Genomic DNA, 20,188 nt, shown 5'->3' with positions numbered 1-20,188 from the left:
TTCCACCCGCCTCCTGCCTTGTTCCACAGTCTGAAGTCCTTCGCTGGACTCCTCGTGCCTGGGAGCGAGCAGCTCAACCCCGCGATGGAGCTCCAGCCCGCCGCCTCGAGCCCGACGTCCGCCCCCATGCTGACAAGCAAGACCCCGGGTTCTCCAGCCACCACTAGCCCAGGATGCTGACCCCCCCTCCTCTCCTCTTTGGTTCTGTTAGGTCCTCTCCCTCCCCTCCCCTTCAGAGTGGGGCCAGGCTGTTTGTGGGGGGAGGGGGGGCTCGTTCCTCTTCTCGGTGTATCCTGAACATCTGGGGTGTCTCCTTAACTCCCTTCCTGTTTCTGTGAGGGATGACACTGGAATTGCCCCCCCGTTAGGGGTGTTAGACACTTAGTAGGGTGCTCAGAGTGGAATTGGGGGAGGGGGCAAGGATCAGGATTTTGGGAGACTCCCAGCTGAATGTATTTTTGCTTATTCTTTGGTTTCACCTGAGTTTAATTTTTTTTCCCCCTGGTGGGGGCTGCATTGCCCTTGGATCCGAGGGGAGGAGCTCCGAGGTGTGGAGTGTAAATATATATAAATATGAACCTGTGAGGTCTTGCCTCTTCCCCCTTCCAGTTGGGGTGGGGGAGGCTAGGCTGGGAGCCTGCCCTCCCCCTCCTCTCCATTTGCTCCCCTGAGTTTGAAATAGGAAGCGTTGCGTTTTTAAAAAGGTGGTCGAGCTGGTTTGTTTAATAAATAAAACCAAAAAAAAAATTGTTTAAAAAAAACAATAAAATAAGAAGTCAAACTGGTGAGAGTTCTTGTGTTCTGTTTACGCTTTGGCAACCAGAGGTGTTTGAAGAATGTACTTTATTTCTGTCTTAATGCAGATAGGCATTCTCTGAAATAAGCCTCTGCCTGGAAAATCTTTCAGGAAGAATGTATCTGACAGTGTTAAAGCTCTTAATAGGCCAGTCCTCCTCTTGGTTTAGTGTCCGTCCCCCTTCCATCCTCGAAGCCCAGCGTTGCTTCCTTCCTTCCATTGGCCGTGCTCTCCTCCTTGGGGGGGGGGGGGAGCAAGAGCAAGAAAGGTCTGTGGCTCCTTTAAGACCAGCAGAGTTTTATTTCAGGTGTGCACGCACACTTCTGAGGGTGGGAGGGAGGGATTCTTCTGACAAACACAATTTACATTGAGATCATTATGCTCTGCTGTTTCGCGACTTGATCTCTCACACACACACACATTTGTGTGTGTGTGTTAAAAGGAGTGCATTGGGATAAAGGGAAAGAATTAAAAGGAAATTATTTCGACTTCTTCTAAAAAGCTTTTTCAAAAGATGTTTTTATCTTCTTTCAAAAAAAACCCTGATTAGGGATAACACTTAGATTGGATTCCGTGTTTAATGACTGGAAATAAATGGCTAAGTATTTAAAAATACACCCATAGTTCCAGTTCCAACGAGTTTCCATTTCTCCACTCCCGCCTCGCTGGCTACCTTTCTTCACTCCCCCTTTGCTTTTTAAACTTTCTCTAGCACTGAGTGGATTTTGCCCAGTCTGAAATCAACACATTATTTCACTTGGAGAGATCCCCCTCCCCAAACAGAAGAAGGAAGAAACAGCACAGCTTGCAAGCTTTATTAGTGGAAAGGAGCAAGAATCCCCCACTGGTGGACCTCCTGATGGCACTGGTATTTCTGGCCACTGTGGGATACAGAGTGTTGGACTGGATGGGCCTTTGGCCTGATCCAACATTGGCATCTCTTATGTTCTTAATCCAGGAGCACCTAACAAAATTTGTGGCAAAAATTCGTGAGTCCCTGCTCTCTTCTTCATATACAGCTAGAATGTGAGTCCATATATCTTGAAGAGTGGTTTCAAATGGCAATAGCAGGTGTTGGTAATGAGACAAGAAATCCTAGGTCTCACTTCAGTCCTGGAGCCTGCACTGTCTTGAGCTTCGTAACTCAGCAGTCTCGCTAATCTCCCTTTGACATTCCTTTATAAGAGAACTGCTACTTTTATGGCAGCAACTGAATGTCCTAGAAGGTTATATGTTCTATTGTTTTTAAATGTTGTTTCTAAGATTTATGTCCCTTTATTCTTTGCATCCTCCTGGACTGAACTGAAACCTAGGCGTCACGTCTCATTACCAACACCTGCTATTGTCATCACTTCAGTCTTCAAGATATACAAATGGACTCACATTCTAGCTGTGTCTGAAGGAGAGCAATGGCCAATGCTGATATCTCCATGCCTACTACCCCTCTGCATCTCAATCAACCCTGCTATTGTCATTTGGCATCTGAAATCACCATTATAAAGTTTGTCTCCAGTACCTCCAGTATATTTTATAGCACACATGACCCAATAAAAGCGACATTTATGTCAGATCTGGCCCTCATAACAAATGAGTTTGACACCTCTGGTGTAATGTGCGCTTTAGTTCTTGGGTGGTATGTTCAAGCAGAAGACTGTATCCTTACTCTGGGAATTCTTCCTTGAAATCCGGGCTGCAGAAAGTTGTGTCTGCAGGTTCTTCAGATCCCTGTTAATACAGACCCCGGCTGGCCCCTCCCACAGTCCTGACTGCTCCTCCAGAAGCTTACCAACTTCTCCTTGGCCTATAGATCTATGCAGGGCTATTTTGGGGCAGGAATGTACAGGAACAGAGTTCCGGCTGGCTCCCAAGTTGGCCACACCCAGCAAGAAATTAGGGTTGCCTACATTAGGGGTGTGTGGTCTAACATGCAAAGGCGTTCCTGCTACAAAAAAGCCCTGGGTTTTGACAACAAACAAGGTAAACAGAATAACTAGCAAAAGGTGGGTGTGGCCTAATGTGCTAATGAGTTCCTGCTGGGCTTTTTCTACAAAAAGAGCCCTGGCATCTATGTATTTGACAAGGAGACATACTTAGCCCAAGAGCCCTCCCCACTTTGGATTCTTTTGTGTGGCATCAACATTTCGCCTAGAATGGGGCCCTGAGATGTCTGCCAAGTGTGATCAGAAAGTGGGTGTGGCACTTGCCCAGCTTGGCTTCTGATTGGCCACTGACAACTTGATGGCTGGGCAGATTAAAAACATTGTTTCAGCAGCTGCCACTGCAGTGTTGGCTTTATTCTCTCATGCTCCTTTTCCCCCAGTGTATTTTTAATTACCCTTCTTATGGCAGCCATTTTGTGGGTTGCACCCCACCACCCTGTGTCAAAATTGCAAAGGTGCCCACAGGGTCAAAAAAGTGTGGGACCCCTCCTGCTGTAGAACCTGGACCACCCTGCTTTTTCCCTAGGGAACAGTGCTAGCAGACTTCCCAGAAGAATCAACCTGGTTGGCCTGGCCCCACCTTAAAAAAACCACTGATTGAAATTGAATAGCACACTGGTAAAATTCAGGAACCTCTTGTAATAAGAGTACAAAAGGGAGACGGAATAGCCAACCTGCACAACTTGTCTTATTACAAACACAGGCACTCCAAAAGAAAGCAAAGGACCACCTCACCCTTAATCACTGTTTCCTCCAAGAAGGAGGATTTAGACTTCACTACCCAGACCTGGATGGTGCCGGGCAATGCTCCCTCTAAGCTGTGGAGTCTTGTGAGCTACTGGCATTAAAGTTGTGAGCAAGATATTTGGCTACTGCATAAATTAGTTTGCTCTGGAGCCGTCCTTCCTGAGCCGGCTCACACCGGTGCTGGGTCAGCCTCAGGTAGTCCTCGGATGGGACCACTGTTCCCTCTAAACTGAGTTAGTGTGAGCTAGCTCACTGTTTTTTAGCCTCCAGCTCACACATTTTTATCTTGGCTCAGGAGGGATGTCTCCAGAGCAAACTAATTTATGCAGCAGCCAAATTACTTGCTCACAAAGTAGAATTTTTGCTCACAGGACTTCACAGCTTAGAGGGAACACTGGTTGGGACCGACGTTGCTACGCAGAGGCAGACAATGACAAACCACCCTCCGCTAGCCTGGGGGGGGGGGTTTTTGCTATAAGTCAGCTGCAACTTGACAGCACCGACCACCACCACCACACAAGGACATCGAAAAAGATCACCACTTCACCCTCCCCTTAAAAAAAAGAGCCATTTTATTGAAACCCACACACCAATAACTCTCACAGCCCCTGGAGAAGTGGCTTTATTTAGTGATTCCAGCAGCCGCCAGGGCACCCCCACTGGCCGAGAGAGAGGTCACAGCAACCAGACAGGGAACGATTGGGAAGGGAACTTAAATACTTGGCCTGAGAAGGGAGTGGCTGTTTGCATCGTGCACGGAGGGAAGGAGAGGCGAGCCGCACAGTCCACCTCCGGCCCAGGAGGGCGCCAGCAGCGGCCATTACAAGTCCTCGGCCACAAAGGCCTGCTGGGCGTTGGGGAACCTCTGTGGAGTGAAGCTGGGGTCAGCCTGCAGCCGCTTCTGCAGATCGGATTTCAGCTGGAAAAGAGAAGGAGAGCGGGGATGTGAAACGGGCTCGTGAAGATCAGCCCGCTACGTCTGCAGGTGCAGAGGAGGAGGAGAAGGGCGGGCTGCCTGCCCCACCTGCAGGCGGTAGCCCTCCTGGAGAGCCGGGTCTGCAAGGTCCCTGTGGAGGCTCTCCGGGCTGGTCAGGGGCTTCACGCCAGCCCCTTTGGCAGCTTTGCTGACCGCCTCGGACAGCAGTAGTTGGGGCCCGTCGCCCTGCATGGTCTGCGGAAGGGGGAGAAGGAGATCAGTGGTGGTGTCACATTAGCACAGACGTGTAAGCCCAGGTCTGCTCAGGCAGCGGTGAGGATTGGGGGTGGAAATGAGCCCTCCTCCCACAGCAACACCTGCTTCTCCCAACAGGCAAACAACACCCCCCCAAATGGTGGAGCTGCTGCTGGGGCCAGGTTCTTTGGCCACCTGAGCAAGCCAGTCCTGCCCCTCTAGAGGCACTTGGCACACCCATTCTGGGCTCCTCCAGTAAATGGTAATGGTTAACACATGGCTAGAGAGCCCCGGAATCCAGCAAAATTCATGGAACAGCCCAGCATGCAATCTACCAAGGGCAGCGCCCATGAAAAATCTCTACAGTCAACCCGAAGAGAGGCAAAGGCCCATATTTCCCGGCTTTTTTCTTGTTCAGGCTACTGACACATCGCTTGTCAGTGGGTGCGTTCAGACGGTCCATTTAGTCCGCTTTCGGCCCACCTCAGAAACAGATTTTATCTGCACAATCACACAGTCAACATCTGCCTCCCATCCCCAGCCGTCGCTTTCCGGCTCAAAACCGCTTTAACCCAGAGTATTTTGATACCAGGTCCCCAAGTGGTGTTTTCCTGATTCTCCGGTTCCAGCTGCAGTTTTCTGACGTCTGATCACTCCTGCGGTGTCGAGCCACTTCCGGTTTAAACCCCCTCCCCGCTCGAAAGCTGCCCGAGGCTTCCGCTTTTCACCCGCCATTTTTTTTAAAGCGCTGGCGGTGTGTGCATAGGCAGAGCTTTGCCACCATGTTATTAAAAACAATGTTTAAACGGTGCCTAGTTTTAGTGTTTAGACAAGTTCGGGGTAAATGTTTAAAGGGAAGTGTTACATGTCTTCTCCCCCACCCTACCTTGCGCCGCTTAGCTGGCATGCCGCTCAGGTAGGCGTCGCTGAGGGGAGGCTGCTGCTTCAGCTTGCGCTGGGACTGGATGTCCTCACGGATGATGGGCACCCACTCCTGGCAAGGAAGCAAGGGGGGGGGCACCCATTAACCACCGCCAGGGACCCCCTCCGCGGGATCCGGCCCTTCCCTCCACCTGCCCCAGACCGAGAGGTGGACTCACCGGGGGCACGGCGGCAGCCCAGGGCTCCGTATCGGGAGCGGGGGGCTCCCCTTGCTGGGGCTCTTCGTGCTCCGGCTCCCCTCGTGGCTGGGGCATGGCCTCCTCCGCCGTGGTGGCTGGGGCCGGGGAGGCGGCACTCTCGCGCTAAGAAATGGGGGGGGAGAGAAAAGGCCATTCTCAAGCTGTTCCGAGGGGGGGAGGGAGAGCGCCTGCTTTGCACGGATGGAGGCCCCTGGCTAATGCCCCCTCGTGTGTCCCCCTGGGAAACCTCTTGGGAAGAAGGGCAGGGAGAGTTGGCCTCTGGGACGAAAGACTGGACAGCTGGCACGAGGGTAGAGGGACCAACGACCAAAAGGGCACCCTTCTATCATTAGATCACTTCTTTGTCCACGACTGAACAGTGTTGCCTTTGCCACAAACTAAGTCAGTGGCCTTATGCGTAGTCCCCACGACCACCGATAGGCGGAATACGGACCTATCGGGCGAGAGGGCTGAAGAGGGTCTTCAGATAGTTAACATTCTGAAGCATTCTGCAAAGACGATTGTGTCGCACACCTGTGGCATGCGCACCCCAGCGCTTCCCACCGGCACGGAAACCCACAGGCCCCATAAAGAGGGGGACCCGCATCCCTTGGATTCCTCCCACTCGGTACCTGCAGGGCTTCGGGAAGCTGCTCGGCAGCCTGCAAATCCATGGGCTCTTCAGGCACAGGCTGAGGAGAAGAATTGGGGAGGCAATTAGCAAGCTCTTGTCCCTTTTCCAGACAGGGCTGCCTGGAACCTCTCATAGGCATGGTGGACCCCTAAATAGAACCTTCCTACCTCTCCCACCGCCACACACACACAAGCAAACAAGACGCTCACACAAATCAGGAACGGCTAACTTGGCAAGGCTCCATGTCTTGGGTGAGGCCCGGAAAGCCCCGTCGTCTTTGGTTTCGGGCGGGGGGCACGCCAGATGTCCGTCAAGGTGGCCCACACAGAAAACAACACTGTTTTGCAAGAGCAGTAAGAAGGACACCCCCACCCCCCAGCAACCCAGGCTCTCCCTCCTCTGAGCACCATCTCCCAGCATCTGCCCCCCCCCAATACTACGAGGCAGCACTGACATGATGAGAGCACCCCGCCACCCACAAAGAGGTGCCACAACACACACACACACACAACACGGCCTGTGGAGCAGAGCGGCCCCTCTCCACCCTAAACAGTCGGCCAGCCTCCCCCCCCCTTCTCCAGCCCGTGCCTTGTCACTCTTGCCCCAGGCGTTACCTGGAGGGGATCGCCCACCCTGCGGACATACTGCAGGATTTGCTCCTCCGTGACGGGCATGTGCTCCAGGATGACCTGCAACCGCATGCTCATCATGGTGGTGAGCCAGCTCACCAGGGACGGGTTGATGTCTGCTGACATCCGCCTCTGCCACCAGGGGTGGGCGGGGAAAGGGGAAGAGAAAGAAAAGGCCGTCAGGAGGGGAAAGGAAGAGGGGACTTGGCAGCCATCTTTTGCACGCGAAGAGTCAATGGGACTGGCCTCCCGCACAAGCCCTGCCGCTGCCAACCAGCCTGGGAAAGTCACGGGGGCTCCACGGCAGGCTATTCATTCTGCTGGAGATCTACTGGAGCAGGTCAATGCCTTTGAGCAGGCTGATACATGTTAAGTGAGCGGGGGGACAAATAAATCTTTCAGGCTCTGGGCACCACAATAGCGATCTCCCAATGACACACAGTGATGCATTTCTCTGCTGTGCTTCCTTCGTCTTAAACAGAGTGCCAGGACTCGTATCGAAGGCTGCGCCGCTTTCCACCAATCCCCCCATTGCGACTTGGGAGAGCCCCTCAAAAAGCACCCATTTTCAGTACCGGTGAAGCACCGTCACAAGGAAGGCCCTGTTTCAATGTGCTCCGGTCCACCGCAGCTTTATCCGGCGTGTCCTCCATAGCAGCAAGCATGATTTCTCCTCCTCTCCCACCCTCTTTGCTTCCCACAACACCCTTGGAAGGTAGGCTGGGCCAAAAAGTGCTTCACTGGCCCTCACAGCGGACAGGGAGATCTAAACCCACGGATTCCCCCACTCCTATTCAGATGGACTAAAGGCTTCATCAGCCCTGGGAAGAAAGTCTGGAGAAAGCAAGCGGGCCTCTGGAGAACTTCCACGCGTCTCTGCAAAGCTCCTGGAATGACTGACAGCCTGTTAAGCTACCGTTAACGTGAGCAAAGAAGGTGCCCTAGCGTTAGTGGCTGGGGCAGTCCAGTGAAGACGGTGCTAGGGCTTGGACTGGGCAGACCTGGGCGGAGATCCCTGCTCAGCCAGGCAGCCCTTGATGGCCACGCCTACCACTCAAGGTTGCCGCGAGGATAAAACAGGATAACTGCCATGTCTTGTCTTCTGGGCATGGAGCAGGGGTCACTCACGAGGGGTGGGAACTGTGAATTTCCTGCATTGTGCAGGGGGTTGGGCTAGACGACCCTGGAGGTCCCTTCCGACTCTGATTCTATGTACGTCACCCTGAGCTCTTCACAGGACAGCAGTTACACATTAGAGACACAGACGTGTCAAATCTGAAACTAGCAGGTTCAACTTGATACCACACGGTTGCAGTTTCCCCTCCCCCAGACTCCGGAAGCCTCAGTCTGCACTGCACCTGTGTGGTGGTGGTGCTCCTTTGCAGAATTCCCATTTGGATTTTCAATGCAAAAGTTGGGAGATGCCAGGCCGCCGTGGGCCGGGGTGACCCCGCACCTGGGAAACACCCTTCCCGGCCACGCTCTCGGCCCCAGCCCCTCCACCCCCTGCTCCTGTCCATTGGTTCAAACTGACCGAGCCCCAGGTGGCTCCTCACTCACAATGCGGTCGTGTTGCCCTTTTCTGCACTTTTCCCAAAGCTATAATATCCTTTTTAAGGTGTGGTGACCAGAATTGCACACAGTATTCCAGATGAGGTCGCACCATTGATTTATATAGGGGCATTTTGATATTGGCTGATCTGTTTACAATACCCTTCCTAATAATCCCCAGCATAGCATTGGCCTTCTTTATTGCAGTCACACACTGTCTCGACATCACAGATGTACAGATTGAGAAGAACTGGAGCGAGGACTGAGCTCTGGGGTAGACTGTTATTCAGTTTCTTTGGCTTGCTGACTGACTGACCCACCATTACTTGGAAAGTTCTATCACTCAAGCATGTTATTTAGGAGTTGAAATAATGTTCTGCAGGGGAAAACTTGTAAAAACTTGTACAGCAACCATCCCTCCAGACTGTGTCATAAACTGCAGTCAAATCAACAAAAACTATCGATGTCTTAAGATACTTTTGATACCCTGCCTCAATGAAAGTTAGTAAGCCAAGAACCTGGTCTCAGAACTAGTATGGGGTCTAAATCCTGCTTACTCTATAGGGACATATTCATTAATTCTGTCACTGACTTTTTATAGCTAATGCTTACACTTCTTAGCCAAAAGGCCGAGAAGTGATAATTCTGTCAATGATTCTGTTCAGGATTAGCCTCTCAAGAGCCAGGGAGAGCTCCATCACATCTCCCTGGAAAGCACGATGCTCACATTCCACCAGATCCACCAGATGTTTTGGTTTCCCAGGTTTCAGAATAGCAACTATCTTTGCTTTCTTGAATTCCCTGAATCTCGTGAAGAGAGCTGTGTTTCTCGAAAGCTTATGCTACAGTAAAGTTTGTTAGTCGTAAAGGTGCTACTCGGCTTTTTACTATTTTGCAGCAATGGACTAACACGGCTGACTCCTCTGGATCCTTTGAATTCCCCTGGGAGTCTTCCTGTTCTCATGGTGTCAGTCAGAAACTTTGCAAGCCACGTCCCAGTTAATGTGCTGCTGTTGAACAGTTCGCAGTCTTCAGGGCAGGTGCATTTCAAAATCTAGAGTTTCTTTTTTATCCTGATTGTAAAATCTCGATCCTTCAGAGCTCTGGTTAGGCATCCCAGTCAGACAACTACCTGGTTTCCTCGGAGCACAGGAGGGCTTGCGCCTAGTTTTTTCAACAGGCTCCAGGCTTCCCTACTGGAATGCCTGAAATCCTAATTCACAGTTGCGTCCGTCCATTTTTGTCTACGCACGGCGTTGAGTTCGTGGAGTAGTTCATCTGCTGCTTCTGGGTCTTTGCTGTTGAGGAAATTTTGGTACAGCTTCTCGCTCTGATTGCTCCGGCCTGGAAGGTTTATATGCAGCCAACACTAACTTGAAATCGGTCTGGGAGTGCATCTGGGCGCATGCACATTAATTCTCCCTCAGTCCCACTGGTGGACCTCCTGATGGCCCCTGGTATTTCTGGCCACTGTGTGACACAGAGTGTTGGACTAGATGGGCCATTGGCCTGATCCAACATTGGCTTCTCTTTTGTTCTTACACATGGCCTGCCATTGTACCTACGCTGCACAGACGGCAGGACACATGTTCTTGGGGGAAATCCACTTTGTTCACCAAAAAACCTAAATCTCCCTGGAAAGAAGAAAAGCTACACCGAATAATTTTGAGTAGGTTTGCATGGTTCCATGTGCTTGGCTCTGGACATCCTAATTTTCGCAGGGAAAGGAGGAAGGAAGACAGAAGCCTCTGGTCTCAGCAGCACTTGCTCCAATCCTTAAGCCTTTACGAGCCCCCGGTCCTATCACAAGGCCATTTTGAGCCCCAGGACCTACCAGTGACTAAGCCCAACACATGCCATTTCCACCTAGTTCCTCGGAGACCACAAACGGATCTGTGAGATGTCTTCATTGCCCATCCCCGCACAAGGAGGAAAAATAACTTCAATCTTTTGCCTCTGGTGCCAAATGTTTTGCCCACAGAGGCCTGCCACGCCACGGAGTAGCTGTTGAAGAGGCAAAGCACCGCCACCACACGCTTCCTTGCTCTCCTTTTCCTACCCCCCACAGCAAGCAGGCCGGAAGCTGACACCCCGCCGGGCACCGTGAAGCTGGGAATCGGAACACACGCTTCTCTTCTCCCCCAGAGCCACCTTGTAGCCAGAGTCTAGGCTTAGTGAAGAGATGAAGCACCTGCCCCTGCTGCTGCCTTGGCCCAGTGCAGCCTCTGCCATCCCTGCCGCACCACGGGGCAGCTTAAAGGTGGGGAGCCTATGAACCGTCCGTCTGCCCTTCTCTCTCACCCTCCCTCTCTCTGTCCTGGCATTACGTTGGGGGCTGGGCTGGTCGCAGTGGGGCAGGGAAAGACCGAGTGCTCAGAGGAGCCGTGATGGCAAGAGTGTCTCTTGGGGGCCCCAGCAGCTCACGACGGGGCCACAACACGTCCTCTGCCTAGACACAGGAAGGGGATGGTGTCAGCTATGCTGCCATGGGGGTTGAGGAGTTCATTCTGTGTCTTGGTAATTGCTATTGCATTCCTATCTCTGCTGTTCTGCCTGTGCCGCAATGCTTATCTCTACAGATGTGCAGGAGGATGTTGTGTTGCCTGGAAGTCTCCTATGTACCGTGAGAGACTACTGGTTCCCAGCTTTCGCCACCTAACGGTTTCCTAGCTGGTCCCACGCGCGGGAGGGTACCTAATTGGCCCATGCCATGGGGAGGTGCATACGAATGCCCTATATCCTATTATGCTCAATGGGTTGCCGCCATTCTTAACAGTGCCTGTGTTACTGCATCTATAGCTTTGCAATAAAAGTATAACCGTTCATGAATGTGTGTACTTCGTTGTAACACATTCTGACAGATGGCCTCCTTCCCATCTGGCTCTGGCTCCTCTGCTCTCCGCTTGGAAGGAGCAACAGGAGAGCTCTCGAGCTGGCACCACCCCTCTCCCTTATGGTGGTGCGGGACAGTCCCCCGTCAAGTCACGGCTGACCTACGGTGGCCTCGTGGGGGCTTTCAAGGCAAGAGATGTTCAGAGGTGGTTTCCCCTTGCCCACCTTCATCTCACAACCCTGGTAGTTACTCCTTGGCCGTCTCCCCTCCAAATACTGACCAGGACCAACCCTGCTTAGCTTCGGAGATCTGACGAGGCCAGGCTCGCCTCACCCGTGGAGGGCGCCCCCCCCACCCTTCTTGGGGGAGAGACAGCCTTGCCCAGCCATAGGCCGGCCCCCACAGCAGCCCCCGGGGATCAGGGCTCCTCCTGGCGGCGGCTGTGGCCACTTTCTTCACAGTACGTCACACTGAGCCATCTTGTCCCATTTTCACCTCTCTGCCTCCCCCGCCCACACAGGATTGCAGTCACAGCCATGCAAAGGCCACCATTCTGAAAGGGCACGGAAAAGCCATCTGATGCAACGGTGGGTACAGAACTCAGCTTCCCGGGAAAACTGGGGTTCTCGCTTTTGCAAAAACGCGTAAGAACACAGGGGGCAGGAGGTGCGAGATGAAACGAAAACCCCAGAGGGCAGGGGGCAAGGCTCCTTCCCCAAGGTGATCCAAGCCCAAATTATACTCATTCGTAGGAACAGCAAACAGACCCAACCCCAGGCATTCTCTCTCCACAACTGTTCTACCCAGCTCAGTGGTACCCAGGGGATTCTAACCCACATTATGCAACCTACGCAATTTGAAGGAGAAGAGATTGGATTTATACCCTGCCCTTCACTACCCAAAGGAGTCTCAGAGCAGCTTACAATCCCCTTCCTTTCTTCTCCCCCCCCAACAGGCACCCTGCTGTGAGGGAGGTGGGGCTGAGAGAGCTCTTTCAAGGACTGCCCTTGAGAGAACTGATGACTGACAGAGGGTCACACCAGCAGCTGCAAGTGGAGGAGGGAAATCAAACCTGATTCTCCCAGATTAGAGTCCACGTTCCTATCCACTACACCAAACTGGCTCTCCTCTTGTACAGGATGGAGCAGCCCTGGCTCTCTGAGAAGGCCCAGAAGGGACCCCATTCCCACAATGCCCTGGGGCATCCCAAGGGTTTCAGTGGCCAGGAAGGCATGACTGAGGCCTGCTTCCACAAAGCTCAGTGGAGGGTTTGCTCCCGAGGCTCAGCCTACACCCCTGCTATGTAACTGAAAGCACAGGACACGGAGAGGTGGGAACTGGGTCAAACTCACAAAGCTCTCGCGGATGTACTCCTCCAAGCCCACGCCACAGAGTAGCTGTTGAAGAGGCAAAGCACCGCTTCCTTGCTCTCCTTTTCCTACCCCCCCACAGCAAGCAGGCTGGAAGCTGACACCCTGCCAGGCACCGTGAAGCTGGGAATCGGAACACATGCTTCTCTTCTCCCCCAGAGCCATCCTGTAGCCAGAGTCTAGGCTTAGTGAAGAGATGAAGCCCCTGCCCCTGCTGCTGCCTTGGCCCAGTGCAGCCTCTGCCATCCCTGCCACACCATGGGGCAGCTTAAAGGTGGGGAGCCTGTGGACCGTCTGTCTGCCCTTCTCTCTCACCCTCCCTCTCTCTGTCCTGGCATTATGTTGGGGGCTGGGCTGGTCGCAGTGGGGCGGGGAAAGACCGAGTGCTCAGAGGAGCCGTGATGGCAAGAGTGTCTCTTGGGGGCCCCAGCAGCTCACGACGGGGCCACAACACGTCCTCTGCCTAGACACAGGAAGGGGATGGTGTCAGCTATGCTGCCATGGGGGTTGAGGAGTTCATTCTGTGTCTTGGTAATTGCTATTGCATTCCTATCTCTGCTGTTCTGCCTGTGCCGCAATGCTTATCTCTACAGATGTGCAGGAGGATGTTGTGTTGCCTGGAAGTCTCCTATGTACCGTGAGAGACTACTGGTTCCCAGCTTTCGCCACCTAACGGTTTCCTAGCTGGTCCCACGCGCGGGAGGGTACCTAATTGGCCCATGCCATGGGGAGGTGCATACGAATGCCCTATATCCTATTATGCTCAATGGGTTGCCGCCATTCTTAACAGTGCCTGTGTTACTGCATCTATAGCTTTGCAATAAAAGTATAACCGTTCATGAATGTGTGTACTTCGTTGTAACACATTCTGACAGATGGCCTCCTTCCCATCTGGCTCTGGCTCCTCTGCTCTCCGCTTGGAAGGAGCAACAGGAGAGCTCTCGAGCTGGCACCACCCCTCTCCCTTATGGTGGTGCGGGACAGTCCCCCGTCAAGTCACGGCTGACCTACGGTGGCCTCGTGGGGGCTTTCAAGGCAAGAGATGTTCAGAGGTGGTTTCCCCTTGCCCACCTTCATCTCACAACCCTGGTAGTTACTCCTTGGCCGTCTCCCCTCCAAATACTGACCAGGACCAACCCTGCTTAGCTTCGGAGATCTGACGAGGCCAGGCTCGCCTCACCCGTGGAGGGCGCCCCCCCCACCCTTCTTGGGGGAGAGACAGCCTTGCCCAGCCATAGGCCGGCCCCCACAGCAGCCCCCGGGGATCAGGGCTCCTCCTGGCGGCGGCTGTGGCCACTTTCTTCACAGTACGTCACACTGAGCCATCTTGTCCCATTTTCACCTCTCTGCCTCCCCCGCCCACACAGGATTGCAGTCACAGCCATGCAAAGGCCACCATTCTGAAAGGGCACGGAAAAGCCATCTGATGCAACGGTGGGTACAGAACTCAGCTTCCCGGGAAAACTGGGGTTCTCGCTTTTGCAAAAACGCGTAAGAACACAGGGGGCAGGAGGTGCGAGATGAAACGAAAACCCCAGAGGGCAGGGGGCAAGGCTCCTTCCCCAAGGTGATCCAAGCCCAAATTATACTCATTCGTAGGAACAGCAAACAGACCCAACCCCAGGCATTCTCTCCACAACTGTTCTACCCAGCTCAATGGTACCCAGGGGATTCTAACCCACATTATGCAACCTACGCAATTTGAAGGAGAAGAGATTGGATTTATACCCTGCCCTTCACTACCCAAAGGAGTCTCAGAGCAGCTTACAATCCCCTTCCTTTCTTCTCCCCCACACCAGCAGCTGCAAGTGGAGGAGGGAAATCAAACCTGGTTCTCCCAGATTAGAGTCCACGTTCCTATCCACTACACCAAACTGGCTCTCCTCTTGTACAGGATGGAGCAGCCCTGGCTCTCTGAGAAGGCCCAGAAGGGACCCCATTCCCACAATGCCCTGGGGCATCCCAAGGGTTTCAGTGGCCAGGAAGGCATGACTGAGGCCTGCTTGCACAAGCCCAGTGGAGGGTTTGCTCCCAAGGCTCAGCCTACACCCCTGCTATGTAACTGAAAGAACAGGACACGGAGAGGGTTAGCAAACGCCCCGAGGTTGGGCAGCGAGAAGTGGCAGCGCCGCCGAGCCCGGGGACTGGGTGGCGGCCGGCCCCGTCTCACCCGGACGTTGCGTTCGGTGGGCTCCTGGCCGTGTAGGTACTCCTCCCGGAAGAAGCGGCTGAGCTGGGGCTGGATCCGCTGCAGCGGCTGGAACTGCCCGTGCAGCAGCATCACCATGTCGACCATGGAGAAGTTCTGGCAGATCAAAGAGAGCAGGTCGCCGAAGAAGCCTGGGAACGGACGGGGCGGAGCAAAAAGAAAGGGGGGTGTCAGAGCCGCCAATGCGCCCCTCTTCTTTCCAACTCACAAGGGGACAAGGAGAACGGGACGCTCAGAGAAGCGGCTTCCCCTCGGCGGATAGAGGAGGGTGTCTCGGCTGAGAAGGCACCCTCCTCCACAGACAGGGAAGGCTGCCTGCTTCAGCACCCTTCTGGATGCCCTCCTGCCAAGTGCCACAGCACCACCGTGGTGGACTGCACTGCCCCTTCCCGTGGGCACAGCACATACAACTTGGATCCCTCTGGCATCAGGTCTGTCCCTGACCCCTGCTGGCTAGACCAAGCCCTTGGGACACTAGCCAGGCCACAGAAAAGGGAGGAACTGGTGGGAGGACACACTCCGCCATGGCTCGTGGGCAAAGGGCCACTGAAAGGGCAGAGGAGGTCTGGAAGGTCCACTGAGGGCTACGAGGCTCAGACGGGAGCCGGGAGAGCTCACTTGGGGGTGCTTTAGGGGTGCTCTCTTCGACTCAACACCCCAGCAACAAAATGGGGGGAATTAGATAATGGGGGAAAGTTGGCGTTACTAAGTACCAGAGGTCTGAGTGTAATTACAGAATAGTTGTAGAAGGAATATTGAAGGTGCAGTTCTAATTCAAAAATTACAAAAGTGTGAAAAACTGATTTTAATTGCCCTTCCCCTCTTATTTCCTCTTAAGCAGCAGTCTCTTTTGATGTTTATACAACACTTACAAAAGTTGCCCTTTGGATATGAGCTTATTTATTTATTTATTATTAAATTTATACCCCACCCAGCCGAGGCCGGTTCGGGCGGCTTACAGAAAGAGCTACACTGTTTTTGAAGCTGCACAGTACTAACACAATTTTTGGAGTTTCTGGCTTCCAAATTTGTCACTGCAAAGGTCGTTCATGATTGATAAAGATTGAAGCTGTAATAACTGTTCTGTGAAGTTACATCGTGCTGTAGACCATCAATTCGCTCCTGAATTTCTGTCTTCTAAATTAATTTGCATAAGGTTGTTCATGGAGGATGAATATCCATACATCAAAAAAGGAATTTAGCCAGCATACTCTTGTTCGGTGTCTTTTTTAGCTCATAAATTCCTTACAGATATGCCAAACTGCAGTATTTTTTCAATTTGCTAACTCTTTTGGATATGCCATTGTAGTGGTATATAATATAAGTGTCATTGTCATCATTGCAAAAAAAATAATTGTCTGATATTGTTCCTATTTATTGCTATTGTAGGCACATTATGGTGCTTTCTGTAACTTTGTGTAACTTTGTGATTACAATCCATTTTTCACATTTTTGTAATTGTTGAATATTCCTTCTACAATTATTCTATAATTACCCTCAGGCCACTGGTACTTAGCAAAGGTAAAGTAAAGGTAAAGGTTCCCTTGCTCGAAAGCCAGTCAAGTCCGACTCTAGGGTTGCGGTGCTCATCTCCGTTTCAAAGCCGAAGAGCCAGCGCTGTCCGAAGACATTTCCGTGGTCATGTGGCCAGCATGACGAGATGCCGAGGCGCACGGAACGCTGTTACCTTCCCACCGAAGTGCACTCTGTCTTGCGGCACACTCGGGTCTTGAACTGATGAACTACCGACCTTCCACAGCCTGCAGTTCAGCGTCTTAACCACTTGAGCCACCGCAGCAAAAAAAAAACCCAACCCTTTTTTTTTGCTCCTCTTATCCAGAGGTTTCGGACCTTTTTGTCATTCTGGAAGTTAAACAATGGCCGGCTGTAACAGCAAGAGAGCAAGAAAGAATCTAACGGAAATGCCTGGAATCCTCCAAGATCCTCATCGCCCTTTGCTCCGACTGGCAGCAGCTCTCTCATGGTCTCGGGAAGAGGCCTTTCCTTTATTTAATTCGTCTCCCAAATGGGGATCCCAAAGCGGCTCACGGCATATTCTTCTCTGTCTCCACTCTATTTTGTCCTCCCAGCAACCCTTGAGGTGGGCTAGGCTAAGGGTGGGTGACTGGCTCAAGGTCAGCCAGCGAGCTTCCATGGCAGAGGTGGGATTCGAACCTGGCTCTCCCAGATACCAGCCTGAAATTCTAACCACTACACCATGCCGGCTCTCCCATCACCTACTTCCTGATTCTTTACAACTGGAGGTGCCGGGAACTGAACCTGGGACCTTCTCCGTGCCAGACAGGTGCTCTGTCTCTGAGCCGCAGCCCTTCTCTCCCCCCCACCCTTGGACTTATCCTGCAAGCAGGTTCTGAAAAGCGGTGGGTCTCTCGTTCAAAAGGTTTGAGATCAAGTGGTTTACCCACAGAAGAGGATGAGCGTGCCCATTCGGGGAGCGGGAGACTCAGAAAAGCGGCAGCCCAGAGTCAAGAGGACGGGCACTTGAATGCGTCTGGGCAGGACCAATCCTGGAGGACAGGGTGTGAGCGCTACCTATCTCCACCGCCGGCTATGGACCCTACGGAGACTCCTTACCGAGGGCCCCCTCGGTGCCCGGCTCAAAGATGTTGTTGGTGCCGCTCAGGCGCTGGATGAAGTCAGCGATGCTCTCCGTGCTGCCCTGCTGGGCGCTGAGGGAACCCATCATGGACGACAGCACCCCCTGGACCACGCTGGTGAAGAACTCCGGCGGCAGAGCATCTGCCGAGGCACCGCCACGGACGCCGCTGCCTCCTCCTGCCCCAGCTGAGGGTGCCTCCGGCCCACTCTGAGGAGCAGAGGGGGGAGGCGGCGGAGAGGCCGCGGGCGGGGGCGGTGTCTGCTCGGGGGGATGTGGGGGAGCTGACCCCATCTGCGTTGCCTGGGGGGGGGAGAAAGAGGAGGTGGTGAGTCTGGCACAGCACAGGGAAGCTCAACAGCAAAGGATTCTGGGATGACTCCAGTCCCTCCCAGCGAAGCTCAGGATCTCACGCAGCTCAGACACAAAACATCACAGGGCACAGGCAGAGGGAAGGAGGGGGGCGGCACCTGGACCTTGGTATCTAAAATAACTTGCCACCATCTAGCATTCTGGAGGAGATTCTCTCTCTCTCTCTCTGAAGGCAGCACCAGTGGCGAAAGGCTCTCAACCACAGTGACACCACAGGAGAAGTCTGGAGGAAGTTTTGACTCGGGGCAGTTCAAGCCAAGCACATTTGCAGGCACTAACCTTCCTGAGGATTTCAGCATCCCGATCCCTCTGGCCTGGGTGGGAAGCTTGCCAGCCCATTAATATGGGTCCCTATTCACCCCCCACCTCACCTCATGGCCTTCCTTTCTATAAGGAACCCTCATTTCCTCTGGGCTAATATTCCCTCTAGATGCACACTCTCCCTAACCCTCTTTGGACAAATCTGAAAACATCATGTCCCCTGTCTTCAGTGCTAGACCACCACTGCCTCCAGCCCAGGATCGTCTCCTCCGAACTACCAATAGCTCCGCGAGGTTTCCAGCAAGGCTTTCCTTCTGCTTCATCGCCCAAGGTCAGCTAACTGGAGATGCTAAAGATCAGGCGAAGCACCCTCTATGTGCCAAGTGAGGCTCTCCCGGGACCCCGCCTCCAGGGGGGTCACCTGGGGCAGGCCAAGCTTCCCTGTGCTCTGTTCTGGAGATCCTCCTGCTGCATTCACCTGCAGGGAGTTCTGGGTCAGGGAGAACTCTCTGTTCATACAGGGTGACATCCCAGCTCAGCATGATGGATGAGCGCATCTCCAAGCCCTCCGCCACTCGCCTAAGCTCCTCATCAAGGGCAGTGTTCCACCTAAGCTGAGTTAGTGTGAGCTAGCTCGGTTTTTTAGCCTCCAGCTCACACATTTTTGTCAGCTCATGAAGGATGGCTCTAAACTAATTTATGCAGTAGAAGAGGAGACTGAATTTATACACCACCCTTCACTACCCGAAGGAGTCTCAGAGCGGCTAACAATCTCCTTTCCCTTCCCCTCCCCACAACAAACACCCAGTGAGGTAGGTGGGCATGGGAGAGCTCTCTCGAGAACTGCCCTTGAGAGAACAGCTCTGAGAGAACTTGTAACTGACCCAAGGTCACACTAGCAGCTGTATGCAGAAGCGTGGGGAATCAAACCCGGTTCTCCAAGATTAGAGTCTGTGCTCCTAATCACTACACCAAACTGGTTCTCAGTGGCCAAATTGCTCATTCCCAACTTTAATGCCAGCAGCTCACACAGTATAATCTTTGCTCACAAGACTCTACAGCTTAGAGGGAGCACTGATCAAGTGCCTACAGGACTCCCTGAGAACGTGAAACTCAAAAAACATCGGCTTAAGGAGAGGTAAGGAGGCGGACGGACCTGCCCGCCACAGTTTAACAGAGAAACCAACACAGGCTGACATTCTGGAGAGCGGCTGAGACCACCGAAAGCATCCTTTCACATTCCCAACTTTTCAGTCTATCGGGTCTTGCTCTGGTCCCAGGGAGACTGATAATGAGGAGCACCCAAGAGAGGCAGCAAATCTCCAAATCGAGAGGCTGCCGTTTGGCCCGGGCCTGGAGTGACTGAAAGGGCAAAGGGCTCACCTGCAGGAAGTCCGTCATGCCTTGCAGGAAGGCGGGGACCCCCGGCATGGCCACGGTGATGGTGGGGGACCCCACGCCGGCCCCCCCCGCCATGCTGGAGCCCGCTGCACCAAGGAGGGTCCCCAGCAGCTGAGTGAATAGATCCTCCTGCTGCATTCACCTGCAGGGGAGTTCTGGGTCAGGGAGAACTTTCTAGTCATACAGGGTGACATCCCAGCTCACCATGATGGATGAGCAGAGAGCGCATCTCCAAGCCCTCCGCCACTCGCCTAAGCTCATCAAGGGCAGTATTCCATCTAAGCTGAGTTAGTGTGAGCTAGCTCGGTTTTTTAGCCTCCAGCTCACACATTTTTGTCAGCTCATGAAGGATGGCTCTAAACTAATTTATGCAGAAGAGGAGACTGAATTTATACACCACCCTTCACTACCCGAAGGAGTCTCAGAGCGGCTAACAATCTCCTTTCCCTTCCCCTCCCCACAACAAACACCCAGTGAGGTAGGTGGGCATGGGAGAGCTCTCTCGAGAACTGCCCTTGAGAGAACGGCTCTGAGAG

The 20,188-nt window shown here is 53.2% G+C and overlaps 2 protein-coding genes across 2 annotated transcripts in view; one reads left to right on the top strand and one right to left on the bottom strand.

Annotated features, from left to right (window-relative positions):
* Nucleotides 1–215, top strand: part of PRRC2A (proline-rich coiled-coil 2A) — a 38,282-nt gene extending 38,067 nt beyond the window's left edge. The window contains 1 exon segment of the mRNA XM_015422514.1: nucleotides 30–215. Coding sequence (XP_015278000.1) covers nucleotides 30–167 — 138 coding nt within the window. The 3' untranslated portion in view covers nucleotides 168–215.
* A 3,880-nt stretch (nucleotides 216–4,095) lies between these two features.
* The window catches only part of BAG6 (BCL2 associated athanogene 6), a 35,934-nt gene continuing 19,841 nt past the window's right edge, over nucleotides 4,096–20,188 (bottom strand). Inside the window, exons 16-25 of the mRNA XM_015422407.1 lie at nucleotides 19,635–19,784; nucleotides 17,597–17,921; nucleotides 14,872–15,132; nucleotides 9,838–9,933; nucleotides 7,024–7,346; nucleotides 6,408–6,467; nucleotides 5,755–5,898; nucleotides 5,541–5,648; nucleotides 4,508–4,654; nucleotides 4,096–4,402 (exon numbers count right to left, since the gene is read on the bottom strand). Of these exons, the coding sequence (XP_015277893.1) occupies nucleotides 4,304–4,402; nucleotides 4,508–4,654; nucleotides 5,541–5,648; nucleotides 5,755–5,898; nucleotides 6,408–6,467; nucleotides 7,024–7,346; nucleotides 9,838–9,933; nucleotides 14,872–15,132; nucleotides 17,597–17,921; nucleotides 19,635–19,784 (1,713 nt within the window). The 3' untranslated portion in view covers nucleotides 4,096–4,303. The remainder of the gene's footprint in view (nucleotides 4,403–4,507; nucleotides 4,655–5,540; nucleotides 5,649–5,754; nucleotides 5,899–6,407; nucleotides 6,468–7,023; nucleotides 7,347–9,837; nucleotides 9,934–14,871; nucleotides 15,133–17,596; nucleotides 17,922–19,634; nucleotides 19,785–20,188) is intronic.

The sequence above is a fragment of the Gekko japonicus genome, unplaced genomic scaffold, assembly GCF_001447785.1.
Source record: "Gekko japonicus isolate JY-2015 unplaced genomic scaffold, Gekko_japonicus_V1.1 scaffold1152, whole genome shotgun sequence".
Classification (NCBI taxonomy): Eukaryota; Metazoa; Chordata; class Lepidosauria; order Squamata; family Gekkonidae; genus Gekko; species Gekko japonicus.
The sequence above is the reverse complement of the archived record's forward strand: the minus strand, read 5'-3'. Positions and strand labels throughout refer to the sequence as shown.